The sequence below is a fragment of the Micromesistius poutassou genome, assembly GCF_964030765.1.
Source record: "Micromesistius poutassou genome assembly, chromosome: 8".
Taxonomy (NCBI): Eukaryota; Metazoa; Chordata; class Actinopteri; order Gadiformes; family Gadidae; genus Micromesistius; species Micromesistius poutassou.
This window is the reverse complement of record NC_140278.1, coordinates 1,297,516-1,316,423: the sequence shown is the minus strand read 5'-3', so window position 1 is coordinate 1,316,423 and position 18,908 is coordinate 1,297,516. Positions and strand designations below refer to the sequence as shown.

The 18,908-nt window shown below is 45.0% G+C and overlaps 2 protein-coding genes across 2 annotated transcripts; both read right to left on the bottom strand.

Annotated features, from left to right (window-relative positions):
- Positions 1-323: 323 nt before the first annotated feature.
- LOC311351674 (uncharacterized protein) lies at positions 324-2,088 on the bottom strand (the record flags this gene model as incomplete). The annotated part of the gene is given in 7 exon segments (XM_084471842.1): positions 324-529; positions 722-857; positions 859-870; positions 1,097-1,184; positions 1,346-1,358; positions 1,361-1,438; positions 2,079-2,088. Coding segments are annotated over 7 exon segments (543 nt in total).
- Positions 2,089-5,930: 3,842 nt separating this feature from the next.
- On the bottom strand, positions 5,931-14,949 carry LOC311351672 (metalloreductase STEAP4-like; the record flags this gene model as incomplete). The annotated part of the gene is made up of 9 exons (XM_084471841.1): positions 5,931-6,194; positions 7,574-7,744; positions 7,847-8,000; positions 8,117-8,211; positions 8,328-8,606; positions 10,013-10,097; positions 10,480-10,550; positions 14,544-14,651; positions 14,752-14,949. The coding sequence occupies 9 exons, from the start codon at positions 14,947-14,949 to the stop codon at positions 5,931-5,933; spliced, it is 1,425 nt and encodes a 474-aa protein (XP_084327967.1).
- Positions 14,950-18,908: the final 3,959 nt, after the last annotated feature.

Genomic DNA, 18,908 nt, shown 5'->3' with positions numbered 1-18,908 from the left:
TCCACAACATTTGCCTGAGCCGGGGAGACATGCTGGACCCCAAGGACGGTGTGGACAGAGCAGCAGAGGACGAGGATCCAGGACGGGAGGCCACACCTCCAGCACCATCTCTGGAGCTGAGGAGAGAAACAGGATGGCATTGCAGTGTTATGCACCTGACCACGATTACATATAATCAAATAATTTGGCCAATTTCAACACCTGTGTGTAACCATTGATTTATTTTAACATAACATAATATTTAGAATAACAATTAGAACATAACATAGGAACATAGACTGAACAATATAACCAAAATAAAGTAAAATTTAAAAATAAATAAATTAAGGAACATAAGCATGAACTAAAAAGTTAATTTCTTGGCCAGCGTTTCTAGTATGACCAGGAAGCGCCGCAGCTTCCTGGTCCCTCCTCTCATCTCTTGCCCTCATCTCCTCTCTCCACCTTTCCTCCCTCGCCGCTGCCTCCTGCTGGTACCTCTCCTGCCTCTCGCACATCTCCTGGAATCTCCTCTTTTCTCTCTCTTCCCTCTCCTGCTCTGCAGCCTGCAGCCTCCTCATCCTGGTTGCTGAGGTTGTCGAGGACTTCCACAACGTCCACGACGGCCTTCTGGGGGTGGCCGCTGTGGAGGTTTGTGCAGGCGTCTGACTGCCTGAGTCAGTCTCCTCTGCTGCTGCCTCAGCGGTCTGACCTGCCTGACCTGGCCTTTCTGGGGTAGTACCAGAGGGGTGTGTGAACACCACCACGCCAGGCGGCCTCACAGACGGCCTGTCCCCCATTGCCTCGTGCATGAGGTCAAACCACTTCCAGGACGCGGCAGTGGCCTCTCCCCCCTCTGTACTTACCCCAGTCGGGGGGGTTCTTTAGATCCTATGGGGTAAGAAGAACAACAACACCAACATAGATAAATATCATAAATAATATGTATATTAGATTATCTTAGTGGAGATTCTGTGCTCATCCCACATAACTACAAATAGTTTTTGTTATGATCTTTTTGATGAAAAAATGAAAGTCTTAATAATTTTCAAATTTTCATTTCAACAGCTATATGGAAATGCTGAGGACGTAAGGCATAATGTGAAAACAGACCAACCTTGTATTTCTGTTTGAGGTTTTCCCACTTCTTTTTGAGGTAACTGGTGGTCCCCCTCCCCAGCAGTCCTCTCTCTTCTAGGAACATTCTGGTTAACGTGTAATAGGGGCACATAAACACATAACAGCATAAGTAGTACAACATATCGGTCTACAAAGAAGATTGAGCAGATAACAAACGACTTATATTTGATATATATATTGCTTGACTATCGATAGCTACAAATAACCTCCATACGTATACACTTACTCATACCCCACAAGTTCGTGGTTCGCCCACCACTGAACATTGTCCGATGGGCAACACGCCACCGCACAAACTCCTTCATGTCCTCATCTGTCCCTACATTGATGAACAAGACACAACCACACGATAAGAAAATGATTTGTGACCTACAATGAACAATATAAAAATATAAATACCTAAGCAAATACCGCGATTTGTACTCCCCACAGGAGCATAGTCTGGGGGTTGCCTTTTTTCCCTCCCCTCTCCTCATGTTATGTTATGCTGTATATCCCTAATCATTTCCCCCCGGGGATAAATAAAGTATCTTGAATCTTGATTATATATATAAATGTATATTTTCTGTAATTTGGTCTTTGTCTTTGTGTCACTGTCTTATTTGTCATTGTCTTATTGTGTATTTTTGTATTTTGAGTCATTTAGACATTTAAACACTAACTGCTGCTAGAGAGTGCCAAACTGTATTCCATTGTGTATTACAATGACTATTAACCTCCTGGAACCTTAAACTCCTTGAACCTTGAATGAAGTGGAGGCACTCAAAAGATGTCGTTCTCACTGGGATTTCTTCTAATGGAATATCAGCGTGGTGTATAACGGCCATTCCGCCACCGCCGCCGCAGCTGCTGGGCTTTTGGATGTAGGAGTATCCAGGGGGAGTGGCTTGATTGAGTGATGAATTCCTGTTGATTCTGCCATGTCTCAGTCAGGCAGAGAAAGTCCATACTTTCCATACTTTCCAGCATGATATCATGAATTGAAAAGGCTTAATTCATGTGAGAGAACATTCGGCAGCAAAAAAGTGGCAGATCGAAGCACTGCTGTCATAGCAGAAACAGTGCTGGCAACCACACAAACCAGGGGGCTCGGATAGGCAGGTAGTGGGCGTGGCCTGGATCGATGACGTCGCCGTAGTGAGGCCTGGACGCTGACAGCTGGCACAGCCGAAGTTGTATCCCAGTAAACAAACATATGCAGCCCTATGCACATAGGGGGGGCGGCGCAGGAGAGTCTTCATCACCTCGAGGCAGTTTGGTGACGCATGAGAGTTGATATTCCTGAGCTCCACTGCGGTGTATTTGAAGAGGGCCATGGAGCAGCGTTCTGTTAATTCAATGCAATTCACTTTTATTTGTATAGCCCTTAATCCCCATTACAGTCTCAAAGGGCTTAACATGCCAAGTATTTATGACACCCCCCTGACCCAAGCCCCGACACGGGCAAGAAAAAGCTGCCTTAATGAGCAAGGGAGAAATGTTGGGAAGAAACGCAGAGTTGGGGATCCCTCCGTCCAGGGATGGTCAAGCATCCTAGCTCGACTTGCTAGCTCCAGACGTGTTGACAGACCAGGGAGATGCCCACGATATGCACGCGTTACAGCAACCGGCCAAGATGAACCCAGAATGGAGTCAGAGTGTCCACGGTAAGAGAGTGCCACTCGTTCAGTGTCTGACGCACGAGAACCGGACCGCAGTGACAACAATGCAGATGATGTAACGTCTGGATCCACACGTTTAGTTTGATGAACACGTTTAGGCAGCCAGTAACGTCGGTTAAGTCAGACGTGAGAAGCGGCGATATACACGCCAGCGTCCTCTCAACATCAGCCTCCACCCAGCCTGACGGAGCAGAGCCTCCACCAGAGCCTCCACCAGAGAGCCTCCACCACAGAGCCTCCCCCACAGAGCCTCCACCACAGAGCCTCCCCCACAGAGCCTCCACCACAGAGCCTCCCCCACAGAGCCTCCACCAGAGAGCCTCCACCACAGAGCCTCCCCCACAGAGCCTCCCCCACAGAGCCTCCCCCACAGAGCCTCCACCACAGAGCCTCCACCACAGAGCCTCCACCAGAGAGCCTCCACCACAGAGCCTCCACCACAGAGCCTCCACCACAGAGCCTCCACCACAGAGCCTCCCCCACAGAGCCTCCCCCACAGAGCCTCCACCACAGAGCCTCCCCCACAGAGCCTCCACCACAGAGCCTCCCCCACAGAGCCTCCACCACAGAGCCTCCACCACAGAGCCTCCACCACAGAGCCTCCCCCACAGAGCCTCCCCCACAGAGCCTCCACCACAGAGCCTCCCCCACAGAGCCTCCCCCACAGAGCCTCCACCACAGAGCCTCCACCACAGAGCCTCCACCACAGAGCCTCCCCCACAGAGCCTCCACCACAGAGCCTCCACCACAGAGCCTCCACCACAGAGCCTCCACCACAGAGCCTCCCCCACAGAGCCTCCACCACAGAGCCTCCCCCACAGAGCCTCCCCCACAGAGCCTCCCCCACAGAGCCTCCACCACAGAGCCTCCACCACAGAGCCTCCACCACAGAGCCTCCCCCACAGAGCCTCCACCACAGAGCCTCCCCCACAGAGCCTCCACCACAGAGCCTCCACCACAGAGCCACCACCAGAGCCTCCACCAGAGCCTGACAGAGCAGAGCCTCCACCCAGGCCTTTGGTCTGTCCATGGCCCCTAGTGGAAGGAACCTGCCCATCACCAGCCATTCCTTGGGTTTGCTTTGTGTGCTCCCGGGTTATGTTGTCACATGTGGTGATTGGAAACTGTTCACCTTGGTTCTACGTATTTAACTATTCCTGCCCCAGTTTGTTGAATCCTTATTTGCTTTTAACTACGTGTTTTCATGATGTAAATCTTCCTTTCGAGTCTAATCTTGGCATTTGGCATCTCCCTTTGTAAGCCGGGACAAGAACATCTTTTATTATATACAATAAGTCGGTCTTATATAACCTTCAAACAATGTGATTTCAATCAATGCCCTTCATGGTTAAGGAATAAAGCAGCCACTCAGATGTATGTAAACATTGTATTTTCTCACAAAGAACCACAGGATGTTTGAATGAGTTAACCATGACCTATACGATGTTGAGGTAGGAAAGGAGTAGAGGTAGGAAAAAATACATGATGATGTTTGAGCACCTTGAAAACATCTCTACCGCACAAGGTCATGCCTAAAAGCATTCATGCTGTGTTTTGACAAATAACACCACAGCTGCAGGTCTAAAGTGTCTTATGGCTCTAGTTCCTCCGGTTAATGGAATATTTTTATGGGGATGGCTGTTGCTGATGGGCTGGCAGGCTCATGTTGTTTTGAGATGCATGGGCCAATCAATGGGGGGCGATTGTAGCTGCATTTCCCTAAATATCCTACAGAAAAGCTCTGAGCTGTCCCTTTCATCACATGGACCTGTCAAGAACATAACAATACAGCAATGTGTTATAGCAGTTCCTCAAAACACTTTTGTATAAAGTTATTTGCAAAGAAGAAACTGCATAGTTGACACACAAACACCTTAATATCAAGCTTTTAGATCAAGATTCCCTAGGATGGAAATTATGTATATTATTTTTTTCTGAGTAACATAATGGCAAAAATACTGTCATGCCTCTAAATGCATTATCTTGTTCTAGGGAAAAACAGGTTTGGTGTGAACTAGAACAGGATTGAAAGTGATCAAGGCATGCTGGTTTTACAGTGTTTCTTGGTGCTATTACATCTTAATTTTCCCCCCAAGGCTACAAACTGATATTATATCTCATGCATTCATCAGAACAGCCCAATGTACTCCAAAGCAGAAGTAGCCCTAAAACAATCGACCATACATATTTGGTAATGGGAGAATAATAGAGTGTGAGGTTGGTGTGTGAGATTGCAGATCACAAGCACAGATAATGCCGTTTGATGTTGGATAACAAGATGCTCTGGGCAACAAAGCTCTCCCATCTCACGCTCATTGTGAAACTGTTTTCACGACATAAACAGTCATGCCAAGAAATGGCATGACATGAATGTGAATGCCAACATACCTGTATACATGCATGTTTATGTGTGTGTGTGTGTGTGTGTGTGCCTCTGAGTGTGACTGTGATTGTTGTAACTGTGATTATCTATGAATTTGTGTGCCTGTGATTGTTTGGGTCTGTCTGCCTATGTGTGTGATTGTGTTAACTGTGTGTGTGTGTGTGTGTGTGTATGTGCACACACAAAATAACCCAAATATCAAATATATGTAGTGTTAAATCACGAAAAACTGTGAATATCTGTTAGATGTGTTGATAACAGAAACAGTATGAATAATGTTCGCATATAGCCACGATAATATGTTCAAATCGTTTTTTATGTCTCTGCTTTATTACAAATTTGAGTCAGGAGTACACTTTACAAAACATTACCAAGTTAAATAGCTAGAAAGATAGCCACTATAAATAAAATAAGCAATTTTACACTCAAAATAATTTTGGATGCGGTGTCTGATTGTAAATACAAAATGATTTCCTCTGCCAGATCTGATCTTACACAGATATAAACGAGCAGCGTCCAGCTGACTGCTAATTGTACCAGAAGCCAATGACCTGTTCCCTTGGTAGAGAAAGATAAAAGGCAAACAAACATAAATGATGATGATATTTGGTGTTATGTTTCTTATTGGTGAAAATATACGCGATGGGAGCAATATAGGGGATTACACTCCTACATAGGGTCACCCTACATCTACGGCACCTGCATACAATCTGGGGGTGGAAATTCCATGTATATATATATATATATATATATTATCCATCCATCTCTCAGAGAGTAGTGGCCCTGGGGCTGGCCCTCCCCTCCTCCGGGCCCGTCCTCTCCCAGCCCTGCCGTATGCGGCCCAGGCTCCGGTCCACGCAGGGCAGCACCATCAGCAGCTTGAGGACCAGGACCACGGAGGGCACCACCAGACACAGCATGTAGCCCGGCGGGGTCCACCACTTGTAGGTGGAGGGCCTCAGGAACTTGTTCCAGCCGTATATGTATCCATGGGCCGTGCATACGCTAAGAGTAAGGTGACCGAGCTTGGACTGAGAGAGGGGAAGACATTCAAGGTGACACATTAAGTAACAGTGCAGATGTACAAATCACCAGCGTTCAACACACAGGAAAACTATTAATAGTTCCACATGTGGTAGAATCTTCTTGTGAGGAATTAGACTATGAAACAATTGAATCGTGTTTGCCTCCGCTCCAGAAGAACTGCTTTTGTAGCACCAGCAGTAGCCTCTGAATCAGTGTTGTTATTCATTACTTGGATAATGTGATTTAATTAACTTTTAGCGTTTAACTGATGCTTTTCAAGCACTAGGGTACAATACAAGCGCACTTGTATTACTGTGTTGGAGGTAATGAACTGCACTCCCTCAGTAGTATCAGAGTTCACTAACAGCTCACTAACAGCTGATCCTTGTGACTCAGCTTCTCTTTTACTTAATACAATGATCTTCTGCTAAAATGTGTGAGCACATTACCACAATCGTGCTCACTTGAATTATTAAGCGGCTCACACATGGTGTTATCTGTAATCTGTCGTTCACGACCAAACTTTATCATCTGTAATTGGATGATAAAAAAATAGCTTGACCTTAACACTCTATTGTGTGTAATCAATGCATTAACCATTTCCTCTCCCCCTTTATTTATTTTCACATTCCAGTGTCACATAGGGCTACGTGCAACTTGAAAGCCCAACGGACTCCTGCTTTTTATTGTACTGCCCTGCTTTTAAAACCCAGTTGACACCCTTGCCTGCAGGCCTGACCTTCCCACAAACAGACCAGTGACCTGTATTAATAGTCCTCTCTCTCTGGGGGGGTTCTACACTAGTATCATAATTCTATTTTATGAATACTTTAACATTTAAAGTACAGGGCTAAAGTTAGCCAGCCTCGCATGGTGTGGGCCTGCCTTGGACACTCAGTTAACTAGACTCCGGGGACACATATTAGGAGGATGACATATTGCTTTTACCATGTTTTAACGACTCTGCCGAAAGACGCACCGCAAGAATCCTTAAGTGACGTGGACAAAGGTTTTACTCAGTGTGTGCACGGGGTTGATATGCAGTTCTATATTCTGGAAGCTGAACACACACCGACACACCTCCACAAAGGGGGGCTGCACTGAACATGCGGTCCACATCCGGTCAATTTGCCATTTCCTGAATTGCTTCTTTGTACATCAAACCAATCCAGGCACAAAGAATGAAATCCTGATTTATGAGTGAAAGAAGTTGATGCTATAGTGTTCACCATCGAGAATTGAAGCTCTGCATTTTCTGTGTTTGGATGGACCAGTGGGTCTGGTGGCTGTGTGGACGCCTTCTGTTGATTATCATGGCAGCGTTTGCAAAAAGTGAATGAGTGGATAAATGTGGCACTAGTCGGCGAGGGTACGTTACGCTCACCTGGACGAAGGTGAACTCTCTCCAGCTGAGGGAGCCCCCCACAGACGGGAGGGAGGTCAATCCCAGCAGGAAGTACAGGAAGAAGCCCACAATGCCCAGCACGAAGAAGGAGTCTGTGGCCCAGGCCTCGGTGTTATCAAAGTAGAACGGGGTGCTTTTGTTGTCCTTCATCTGGGAGGAATGAGAAACGATCAACCTCGAACCCCAACACTGTGGTGGCTCCCTGGCCTGGGAAAAGGCCGGGTCACGGCCAACTTACGAAAGCATGCCTACCTCATCCACCACCGTTGAGATGAGTTTATGTCTGACAGCGTAACGTATGGGGATGATGAATGTATAGAGCACATGCAGGACGGCTAAGGCCAGTGCCAACAGGCCCAGCTGCTTCCTGCACAGCATCCAGCGGTCCAGCCAATCAGGGAAGCGACTGCAAGTCCAAATTTCTTCATTGTTATTATTGTTTTTGCATTCCCTAAAACCCAATGTGAATGAGCTCACTGGGGCTCAGCTGGCGAAGGTTATCTTCAGTCTGTGCTCTCTGACCTGTACTTGGTTCCTCTATACAGCTGAAGGATGGCAGCCATGACGCCTGGCAGGTAGCACAGAGACAACATGATCAGAGACACGATGGGGAACACCTGCATGAACACACAGGTCATAGAATTATAACACATGGAGCTGCAGTAGCAGCAACACATTCGCTTCTACAGAGCGGCCTTCTACAGCGGACCAGATGGCGATGGGATGTTTCTACCTTGTTGGCCAGGGACACCATGATCCTAAAGGAGATGTCCTTCTCCTGCACCACATAGGCATAGATAACGTCTCTGATGAGCAGGTAGAAGAAGAAGAAGGCGGTGAGGCCGGTGGCGATGCAGAGAGGGAGCCTCCACTCGGGGAACAGCTGCAGAGGGAAGTCCTCCACCTCCCTGGCTGCTGACAGACTGCCTCTGTCCAGGACGCTGAGGCCCAGCCTGGTAGCCAGCTCTCTGACCGCCTGCTTGGCCTCAGCGCTGTCCCCACACAGGAACACCTGGAGGGAGGAGGTGGGGATGGTAGTTTCCAGATGTACTCATTTGCTTATATCCTGACCGGGCAAAGTTAGTAGATGTGTTCCCCCTATTCAGGGTCAAACTGTTTTGCCATCTTTCTATCATTCAATACATCCTTTCTGATAACAGAATGTAATCATCCCCTGTTTTTGCATGTTTGCTAGTTTGTACTTCCATGTCGATTAATTAGATCACTTTAATAAGATTGGTATAAATGAGATGGGTGTTCCTCGAGTATATACAAAATGAAAAGTACATTCATGCATCCTCTATATAAATTGAACAAACATTAACCTCTTTTCCAAAGCTCAATGGATTGAGCCTTGCATACCACACTCTCAGCTAAGTTGTTAAAGATATTATAATAATAACCCAACCACAACAATAACAACATCAGCAGCAGCAGCAGTGGGACAACCCTTTGAAATGCCTAGTCAGAAGGATTGAGTGTTTTTTTCCCCAGGTGTGTGTGTAAATGGGCTGGGCAGCCAGATATGTCTACCTCCATTACTGCAGCAGTAACAGCAGGGGACGGCCGACAGACTGAATCTCCATCTGAATGTAAATGTGACACAGCCCCAGACCCGCAGAGGATCTAATCAAATTGCTGGCTAGGGAATTGCACTCTCTTGCAAACACAGTTGTGCACACTCATACCGCCACTCCTTCAACTCATGAAGGCGTGCAAGTACAAATGTGGCCTTCTGGTCTTCACTCAAAAAAGAGGTTTCTATTGGAAATAGATCACTGTGGTGTGTGTGTGTGTGTGTGTGTGTGTGTTTGTATGAGTAGGTGAGTGTGTGCCTGTTTGTGTCTGCATGGGCATGTGCACATGTGTAGGTACGTGCGTGGAATGTATGAACCTGTGTGTGTTTATGTAAAGAGGACTCAGGCAGATTCAGGTTTGATCTCCTGAGATTTCAACTTGTTTGTGTTTCTCTTTATAGAAGATACTTGAAAGCTCTGATAAATACTGGCATTCTTTTCTTGAGACATCTCAACGCCTGTTATTTGTTTACACAAGCATTTTCCTCATTTTCCTCTTCTGTGAAAAATGCTGTAGAATCAATAATCAAATATGATTTTGTTTATCTATTTCCCATCTTCTACAGTGTCCTGTGCCATTCAAACGGAAATCCTCTGAAACCCTTTGTTTGTACACCAAGGAAGGATGAAATCCCTTGATTGCGTCAGCCAACCTATTCACTTTGCAAAGCATCTGCCACCTCATCACGGAGAGGAACGGTGGCTCTTCATCAATACCCTTAATGCTTTTTTCTTCCTTCCATTGATTCAAAAGCATCCTTTAAGGCATTAAAAAAAGAGTGTGGAGAGAGGGGAAAGGCAGCATATCTTTATAGATGTCCTGCCTCTGCTCCTTCCTCACCTGTTTCCCAGCCAGGGGTCCGTTCAGCAGGACCCAGGCAGACAGCGTGTTCAGGCCCTTCACCACCAGGGCTCCGGGGACCAGCCTGCAGGGGCGGGCGTCAAGCACAAGCACTTTAGTACGGTCGCTGTAAACCTGGACACCGATGATGGGCTCAACACTGGTCTACGCTACTGGTCCGTATTTCGACGACTTGAATATGAGTAATGAATATGGTATTTCGCATATCTGTAACTAACATTTTTGTCTGTCTTATCTGAATTAGAGAACGTTACCTTTTATTTTTTTTAAATTGTGTTTTTCAAATGGTTGAACTTGAAATGCTGTGTTTGAATTTCAAAGCAATGAATTCAAAACTAATTAAATTCGGATAACTTTGCTTTCAAAGTATAACATTTTAATGTTATGAACTCATGGCATGTAAATTTCCATATACAAAATGCAGTTATATTCAAATAGGCCATTACCTCTGCAGGTACTCCGCATTGGTATCCGGGTACATGTCCTTTTCCTGGTTATTACTGAGGTCTATCAACACCTGCTCAGACACATTCATATGCATACTGATTATAGTTTGTACATATTATCTATATATTAGGGATGGGAAATTAAAGAGAAGTTCTGTATATATTGCACTCTTAATATATTTCTTTCCAATTTGTAAGTCAGAAAAGTATATTGGGAAATTGCCTGGCATGTAAAAGCAAACCAGAATGATCTGGGACGAACCACCAAACAATGTCGCAATTATACACTTTAGACAACAGAGGGCGTAATCGCAGTTGTATTAGTGATGCAAATGTGTGAACTTTTTTCGGACTCAGATTTCCTGATCTCATGAAGAAATCTTTTCGAGTCGGATTGTTCATTTGTGCATGCCCAGATCGAAGAACCTAAGGACGAGATGAACGATTCCCCTCGCAGAGACGGATTGTACGTACCGGATCACAGAAGTAATGCGCATGTGCAAATCCAAGAACGAATTAATGAAATTAACTATCCACCCGAGATACGAATCGTACATACAGAAAAGATTTGTTCTAACCCTTTTTTAACAAATCGTTCATGAATCACACATCACTACGTTGTATGCAACAGGGCCTGCAACAGGAACTGTAGAGACAAATGCTACAACTTGAAGATGGCTGCAAGCAGTAATCCTTCATCAGACGTAATAGAGACAAAAAAACTCCAGCTATGCTCAAATCACATGTTTGGCAATGTCAATAGTTTTGACAAGACAAAGACAATTTGTAAGTTGTGCAAGGCTATAAAACCAGTAGCCAACACATCCAACATGACTGTTCATCTCCAACAGTATTAGAAGATATAAAGATATATGGAATATGGAATATATGGATATAAGCTATTTTCTTTATAAAGATATAAAGAGAATTGCCGTTGGGCTGAAGAACTTTACAGAAGACATTTGCAATAGCATTACCACATACAAGTTAAAAAGCCACAGAAATAACCGAAGCTATTTGGAAATTCACAGCCTGTGCATTGAAGCCGTTTTCTGTTGTAGGAAACGATGACTTCAGGGTTTACTCAAAACACTGGAGCCAAAATACCACATTCCGTCACAAAACACTTTTCTAGTGTTGTCATACCGCATATCTTCAAAGAAACAAGGGAACATGTTGTGAAGTGCTTGAAAGATGCTGATTGTATCTAGCTTACTACAGTAGGATGGATTAGCCATGTTACAAAGGGCCATATCTCCATCACAGAGCATATCATACGTAAATGGAAGATGGCTAGCTATGTCCTGCAGACTCACCTATTATTTGAGTTGCACACCTGAGTTAACAGCCTGGGAAGCAAACAAATCACAAAAGCTCATGTTTCATATGGTCTGTAAATAGGCCTCGCTCCGATCCAAAAATAATTCTTCCCGGTCTGAAGTAGACCAAGCAATCACAATCGTTTAACTAACATTAGGCGGGATAAATGCGATGACGTGCATGCACACAGCTGTAGAACGGTCTGTTGATTCCGGTATCAGGACAATATTCAACAAACTGGATGGTATATTTTCACAAAAAAAAGAAAAGACGACTGCACTCAAAGCTTTTGTTGACATCCTTTTGTCGCTCTGTGCTGTGTCACCTGTGTTGTTGTTGTTGTTGATTTGTTGTATGCCTGGCCAATTGCGTCCAGAGGCATTTTGGTCTGCACCCGTTGGTGACGCCCTTTGAAAATCTAAAATGAATGGCGAGGCTTCAGAGGAATTGCAGTTTGCAATGTGTCTGGTGTTTCTAATGGGACGTAAACAGGCAAATTCACAACACTGTGACAGATCCATCATGATGGACGTTGCAACCAGATGGAATAGTTTGTACGATATGCTTGAATGCTATGTCCTGATGAGCACTGTACGAGGAAGTACGAGGAAACGCCAGATACATTGATACGTTGGATGTCTGTGATATATCAGATACGGGGGAGATCGTCAAGGTGCTGAAACCACTAAAGACTGCTACTACCGTTGTTTGTGACAAGAAACGCCCACTGTATCACTGATTGTGCCATATGCATGATTGATAAGGGCCTATCCCCCCATGATGGGGATCCGACATCTCCGGTCGGTACTCTGGTTAGCACAGCCCTACACCAGCATTCACTTTCACTGGCTGCAATGGGCATATTTCGGTCATTATCCATGAAAATTGCAGTGTTTTGAACTTGCCTCTTCCTGCCTATTGCCTATTCCATTGCTGCCTGTTTTAGAACTCCACCCACGTTGACTCCTATAATGGGCGAGTCTGCAGAACATAGCTAGCCATCTCCCAGTTACATATAAAATCCTCTGTGATGATGATATAGAACTGTGTAGCAAATGACTTCTGTAAATTTCTTTGACCCAATGGCAATTTTCTTTTTATATTTACTCTGCTTGGTACTGTTGAAGATGTCATGTTGGAGGTGTTGACTGCTGTGTATAGCCTTGCACAACTTACAAATTGTCTCTGTCTTGTCACAACTCATCTGTTGTTCTCATACTTCACTAGCAAGCCAAGTATTGCCAAACATGTGACTTCAGAGCAGTGGCGGTGGGTTAATAGAGGGCGCTAGGGCACCGTCCCTCCATGCCAACTTTGAATAAACTATTATAAATACGAAATAAATCAACAAAAATACATAGCGTTTATCCTCGTTTAATTGTGTAGATAGACTGTACTTGCCACTGCCAGCAACCATTTAAATGCGTCTGAACGTCAATGGCTAGGCTAGTTATTGGTCATTCGAAATAAAGCCCTCCTCCTCTGGCGCCGGCCAAGTTGAAGTCAACGTAAGCTCGCAAACTTTTTGCTGTCTATGAAGCAGAGACGGCAGAAAAAATTGACGCAGAAAAAAAATCGCCCTTGGGTTGCAGCAGTATGAACCCCGGGCCAATGGTATGGCTTTTCTGTTTTTTTATCACCACACGATTGGACAATTCAGCGAATCAATCAAATAAGCTACCTCCCTCAGCAGCATTCGCGCAACACAACTACAGCAGAGAAGAGATGGATCGCTAACTAGGAGAGAGTTGTAAAAGCACTTTCCACCCATTTCAGTGGAGGAATTGGACTCCCCAAGCAATGTTATACTTAAAAGGAGCAAGTAAGTTACATATTAATCTAGTATTTTGGCCTGTAGCATGTAAACAAAATAAAGCAACTGTCACATATTTCTAACTGCATTTGAAATAGACATTGAGACTCCCAAAAAATAGACGCTATAGGACAGTGATCATGATTTTCCTCAATATCAGAATAACAACAATGGGTAAGCTTGTAAGCTTGTCCAGGCCCTGCAAGTCAGGATATAGGCTATTAATCTGAATGAATAGGTAATAGGTAGTGGCCATCCACAAAATGCACCAGAATACAGGAAATCTAATCTTTACCTAATTCATTTTTTTTGTGGGGGGGACCCCCCAACCCCTGTCTACTACTGCGCCCCACCAACAATGTTTATCACCAGCCGCCACTGCTTCAGAGGCTCTTCTATCTCTATTACATCTGAAGTAGGGTTGCTGCGTGCAGCCATCTTCAAGTTGTAGTGTTTGTCTCTACAGTTCCTGTTGTAGGCCCTGTTGCACCCTCTGGTCTACAGTGTGTCACTGTGACAGAGGTATTTTGGTGGTGTCATCCCAGATAATTATGGTTTGCGTTTAAATACTTACTCGCGAAATTTCGCGATACTCTTTTCTGAATTACGAAATGGATCAATATTTCTTCGGATCGTGATATACAGAATTTCAATTTATTTAGCCATCCATAATATATATATATATATATATATATAAATCAAATGTAATTAATCATCTAAATTCAACAGAAACCTCACAACATTTCTGACAATGTAAAATAGAGATTCATGGAAAGCAGAATGTCACAGTACAGCACGGCTCACATCCTAGCTGCATGCCATCGGTCAACCCGCCCCTAACCCTAACACTAGCATAGCTTAAAAGGCTGCACACATCAACGAGGCAGGAGGGCCTGCCTGGCTCCAGACCCCTCGTCAGGAACATGTTCACCTTTCCCTTGAGCTGCGGCGCCAGTGTCTCCAGGAAACCATAATGTTCTCTGTGAACACAGATGAAGACGAGACCGGCCAACTGGGCGGCTTCTGTGTGACTCAGAACCTAAACACACACACAGACACACACGCACATACACAGGATCTTACTTCTGTGTGTGACTTCATATAGATGTGAAGAAAAGCGAGGTGACCCCGGTGCGTACCTGGGCCCCCGGGGGCAGGGGGCCACAGCTGGCGGGGCTGCGGCTGCCGTACACCACCCTGTAGCCCGTCTGGAGCAGCCGCTGGCCCAGAGAGCGGCCCAGGTCCCCCGTCCCAAAGATACACAGCAGCTCTCTCTCCGGGGGCGGCTCCGTGCCCATTGGACGCAGACACACGCCTGCTTTCACCTCAGTGGACATGGCGGTCGTGTGCGCGCGCCGTCGTCACCTCGCAGTATTTATGTGGTCGGAGGGACGCACCGTGGGAATAGGTTGCGCCGTGTCAATGTCCAGAGCGTGTGTGTGTGTGAGCGTGTGCAGAAATAGGTGAGTAGGTTCCTGTGTGTTACTGGGAGTGTGTGTGTTTTTGTGTGTGAGTGTATGTGTGTGTGTGGCATGTTTTTCATTATATCGGATAACATTGGTTTATTACACTTGTTATCTTTGTTTAAAGTCCCATGCAAAACAAGGTGGGGTTGTGTCTAATGGAATGTTTGACATATCTTGACTGCATGACTCTTCGTCTGTGTAGCTGAGAAAGACTCCTTTCACAAGTATACAGTGACAGGAACAGCACCATTTATTCATTGAGCAGACAGTATGGACTTTAAGTGCAATCAAATCATGCAATCAACTAGGAATGCTGCTGTGAAGAACTGTGATTTCCAAAAACAAACCAGACATGTTTAGGGCATAAGGGAACCATTGTGTATCATTTGGAAATCAACCAGAAGATTTGGTTTTGGTTTTGGATTTTGGTCCCAAGTCCTACAGAGTCGGCGCTCGTACACCACAACACCATTCACTAACATCACAACAACAGAGCTACAGCAAAGTCGCTAAAATATTCCCACAAGAGTTAAGTCATCTAGAGCACTCCCAAGGCTGTGGGGGATTAAAGAGAGGAAAGGACGGAGCACCTGTCCTGTGGACCCTCTCACTAGGGGTGACCCCCCAGGCCTGTAGGATCCTCCAGAGAGGAGGACAGCGAGCCACCTGGGCCCCCTGTGGCCCACCCTCTGATTGTACAGGTTGTCATATGAGGCTCTCACGGCACCTGTCCCTGGGACAGGGGGACAATAGATCCGCAACGATTCTACCAGGATCGAGGAGGGTGGTTAAATTGAGTCCCATAAGCCAAACATTTTTTTTTTTTTATCATCATTCATCTAACTCTTTATTTTTCCTTATCCACCTCCTAGACCAATAAAATGCTGTTGGATGTTTTTTATTCCAAGAATTTATTGAAGCTGACATTTTCCCCCAAAAATGTGCTTTTTGTTGATAGCGGATTTGCGTTGAGCAGAAAGATAGCGATGATTAGAGTGAAGCTCATCCCTGCAGAGACTCATGGGGACCATTAGATCATGTCACACCTTCAATGACATGATCATGGACTTAGAGGACAGGTTCATAGGAAGCACACACCCTTTTGTGTTGATGAGAAATAAGCAGCAATAGATCATCTATATAGATATAGATTACACACATACATACACACATAGGCTGTGTGAATACAGGTCATACACAGGTATACGCTTGTAACACAAGATGTCCACAGACTCTGATTTGAGGAATGAAGAAGAATGAAGGGTCTCTAGGTCCAGGACTTGCTATTAAACATGCTTTTAAATCTAGGGCTCATGAAATGACCTCTACATTTACACGGTGCAGAATGCCAACAGTAAACCATTTGAACAAAACAGTGAATATTGGGCTGCATCCGGCATTGACAGTAATTGAACTATTAGACCCCTTAAAGTAAAATGAACAGAGGTGGAAAGTAAGGAAGTACTTAATACTTAATAGTGCATTTCCCTTGCTTTCCCTTGGTGTATCCACGTTGCATATCCCACACCACAGACGTAACAAGACCAGAATGACGTAACCAACGGAGAAGAGGAGGAGGCACCGTGGAAAAATGGTGTCTAAGGGAGAACTATAGCGTAGATTGGAGGTTAACGTTTGTTATTTTCAGTACGTTGTTTATTTTATTTGAAGGAAGAATTGTAAAACAGTCTGCAATGATATTAATATGACATAAGGTTGAGTCAGTTTCACACAGGAACAGCTGGTAGCATGTCAGAGGACTGCTTCCCACTTCTGGCCCACATATTCATCACCTGCTCAAAACACAATGGCCCTACAAGACGATTGTGTCTGGGAGATTGTGTCTGTGAATGTCTTGTGGGTATGCCTGTTACAGAATACTTTGTGTGACTAGGTAGCGTGTGTGTGTGTGTGTGTGTGTGTGTGTGTGTGCCTCAAGTGTGAGCATGTGTGTGTGTGTGTGTGTGTCCTGTGTGATTTTCAGCCCATCCTGAGTCTCATCAGTGAACAATAGAACCTGCAGGTTCACTCACCAGTTTAAGTCACAACCTGGACCCTGGCCTGACACAGAACATCCTCCACACCTCCACACAAACACATGCCCCATCCACATCACAATACTGGTTTTGCTATAAATAAATATATATATATATATATATATATACACTATATAGCTCTAAAAGCGACACATTACCTCCGTGCTTGTGCAGTCATGTCCATAACTACAGCATTAATGTCAACCTGAGGGGATTTCTCAGCAAAATGAGAAATCGTTTGAGCACTCACCTTTAAGGCATTCATTCACTTGTAAGATGGTTAGAGTGGAGCCAGTGGCAGATCCTCTCCAGTGACTCATAGCTGTGGCTTGGGGGAATCACCCCTCCTGGGTTTTATTTCTATTGCTCACTGCACCTCCTCCTTTTCTTCCCTCCTTCTCTTTGTTCTTCCTGTCGTACCTTTTCGCTCCTGTTTCTCTATCACGTCTGTCTTTATTTTTTGTCTCTTTCCTTTGCCGAGATCAATACCTATCAAAATGTAGAAATCAATTCAATTAGGGTGACAATAATGGCTCCATCAGGAGGAGGTCTGCTGAGAGCGCTGTGTGCCTGGCCATCTGTTGGTCTGTCCTGCTTTCACACAGGATATTAAATGCTAAATGAGTATCGCTGTGGTCTCGAGGGAGTCACACGCACACACACACACACACACACACACACACACACACACACACACACACACACACACACACACACACACACACACAAAGCCACATGCACATACACAATAATAGCACTTCAGCACAAGGGTAATTGGCACCTGAATTCTTGCAGCAGCCTTTGAAACTCACCGAAGATTTCAGAGCCATGTGTGAGTATTTTGGGGATAGGCTTTGTTTGGATCCCAGAACATCTTGCGACATTTAACAGTGTGGTGCTCTGGGACATGTTTACGCCACACACACGTGCAGAACCGCTACTTTTTAAATGTCAGCATAGAAAAGAAGATTGCAGCGCTGCTGAGAGAGAGGGCTCAAGTTGAGTGAGCATGTGCTGGAGCCTGCCTACACATTATAACACACCGATACACTTTAACTGTTCCTACAGTCATGGTGCTGGAGCCTGCCTACACATTAAAGGGGTAGTTCAGGATTTTGGACATTGAGTCTCATTTCCAAGTGAGCCAGTGTGTTGTTTATCATTGGAGACCGTTTTCAATACTTTTCATTCAGTCCTTCTAGTTGCAGAAATCGCTGGTGCTAGGCTAGCGCAAGTCGAGGGGGACTGCTAGCCTGCCAATAAAAACAGTTTTACCCACTCCCGAGGCAAACCAATTATAATGCCCGACTATCGATGTAAATGTCTGTGTTGATAGAATAATGTTAGAAATAAAACTATCCTTGTATCTCAATGATCACATTACATTTTGGGGGACTACTTTCTCAGCAGCGGTGGAATTTCACTTTGCTCCGGTGTAGCAACCAATTCACTACAGCAGAAGGTAAACAGAGAAGCGCACTCCAGGTAATATCAGTCTGCCGCTGCCGTAGCTTGCTTCCAACTACAGGGATTATAAACTAAATACAAATTTTAAATTTTTTTCTTACACTATTGTAAATTTATTTCTTACACTATTCTATCAACACAGACATTTACATTGATAGTTGGGCATTATAATTGGTTTGCCTCGGGAGTGGGTAAAACTGTTTTTATTGGCAGGCTAGCAGTTCCCCTCGACTTGCACTAGCCTAGCACCAGCGATTTCTGCAACTAGAAGGACTGAATGAAAAGTATTGAAAACGGTCTCCAATGATAAACAACACACTGGCTCAC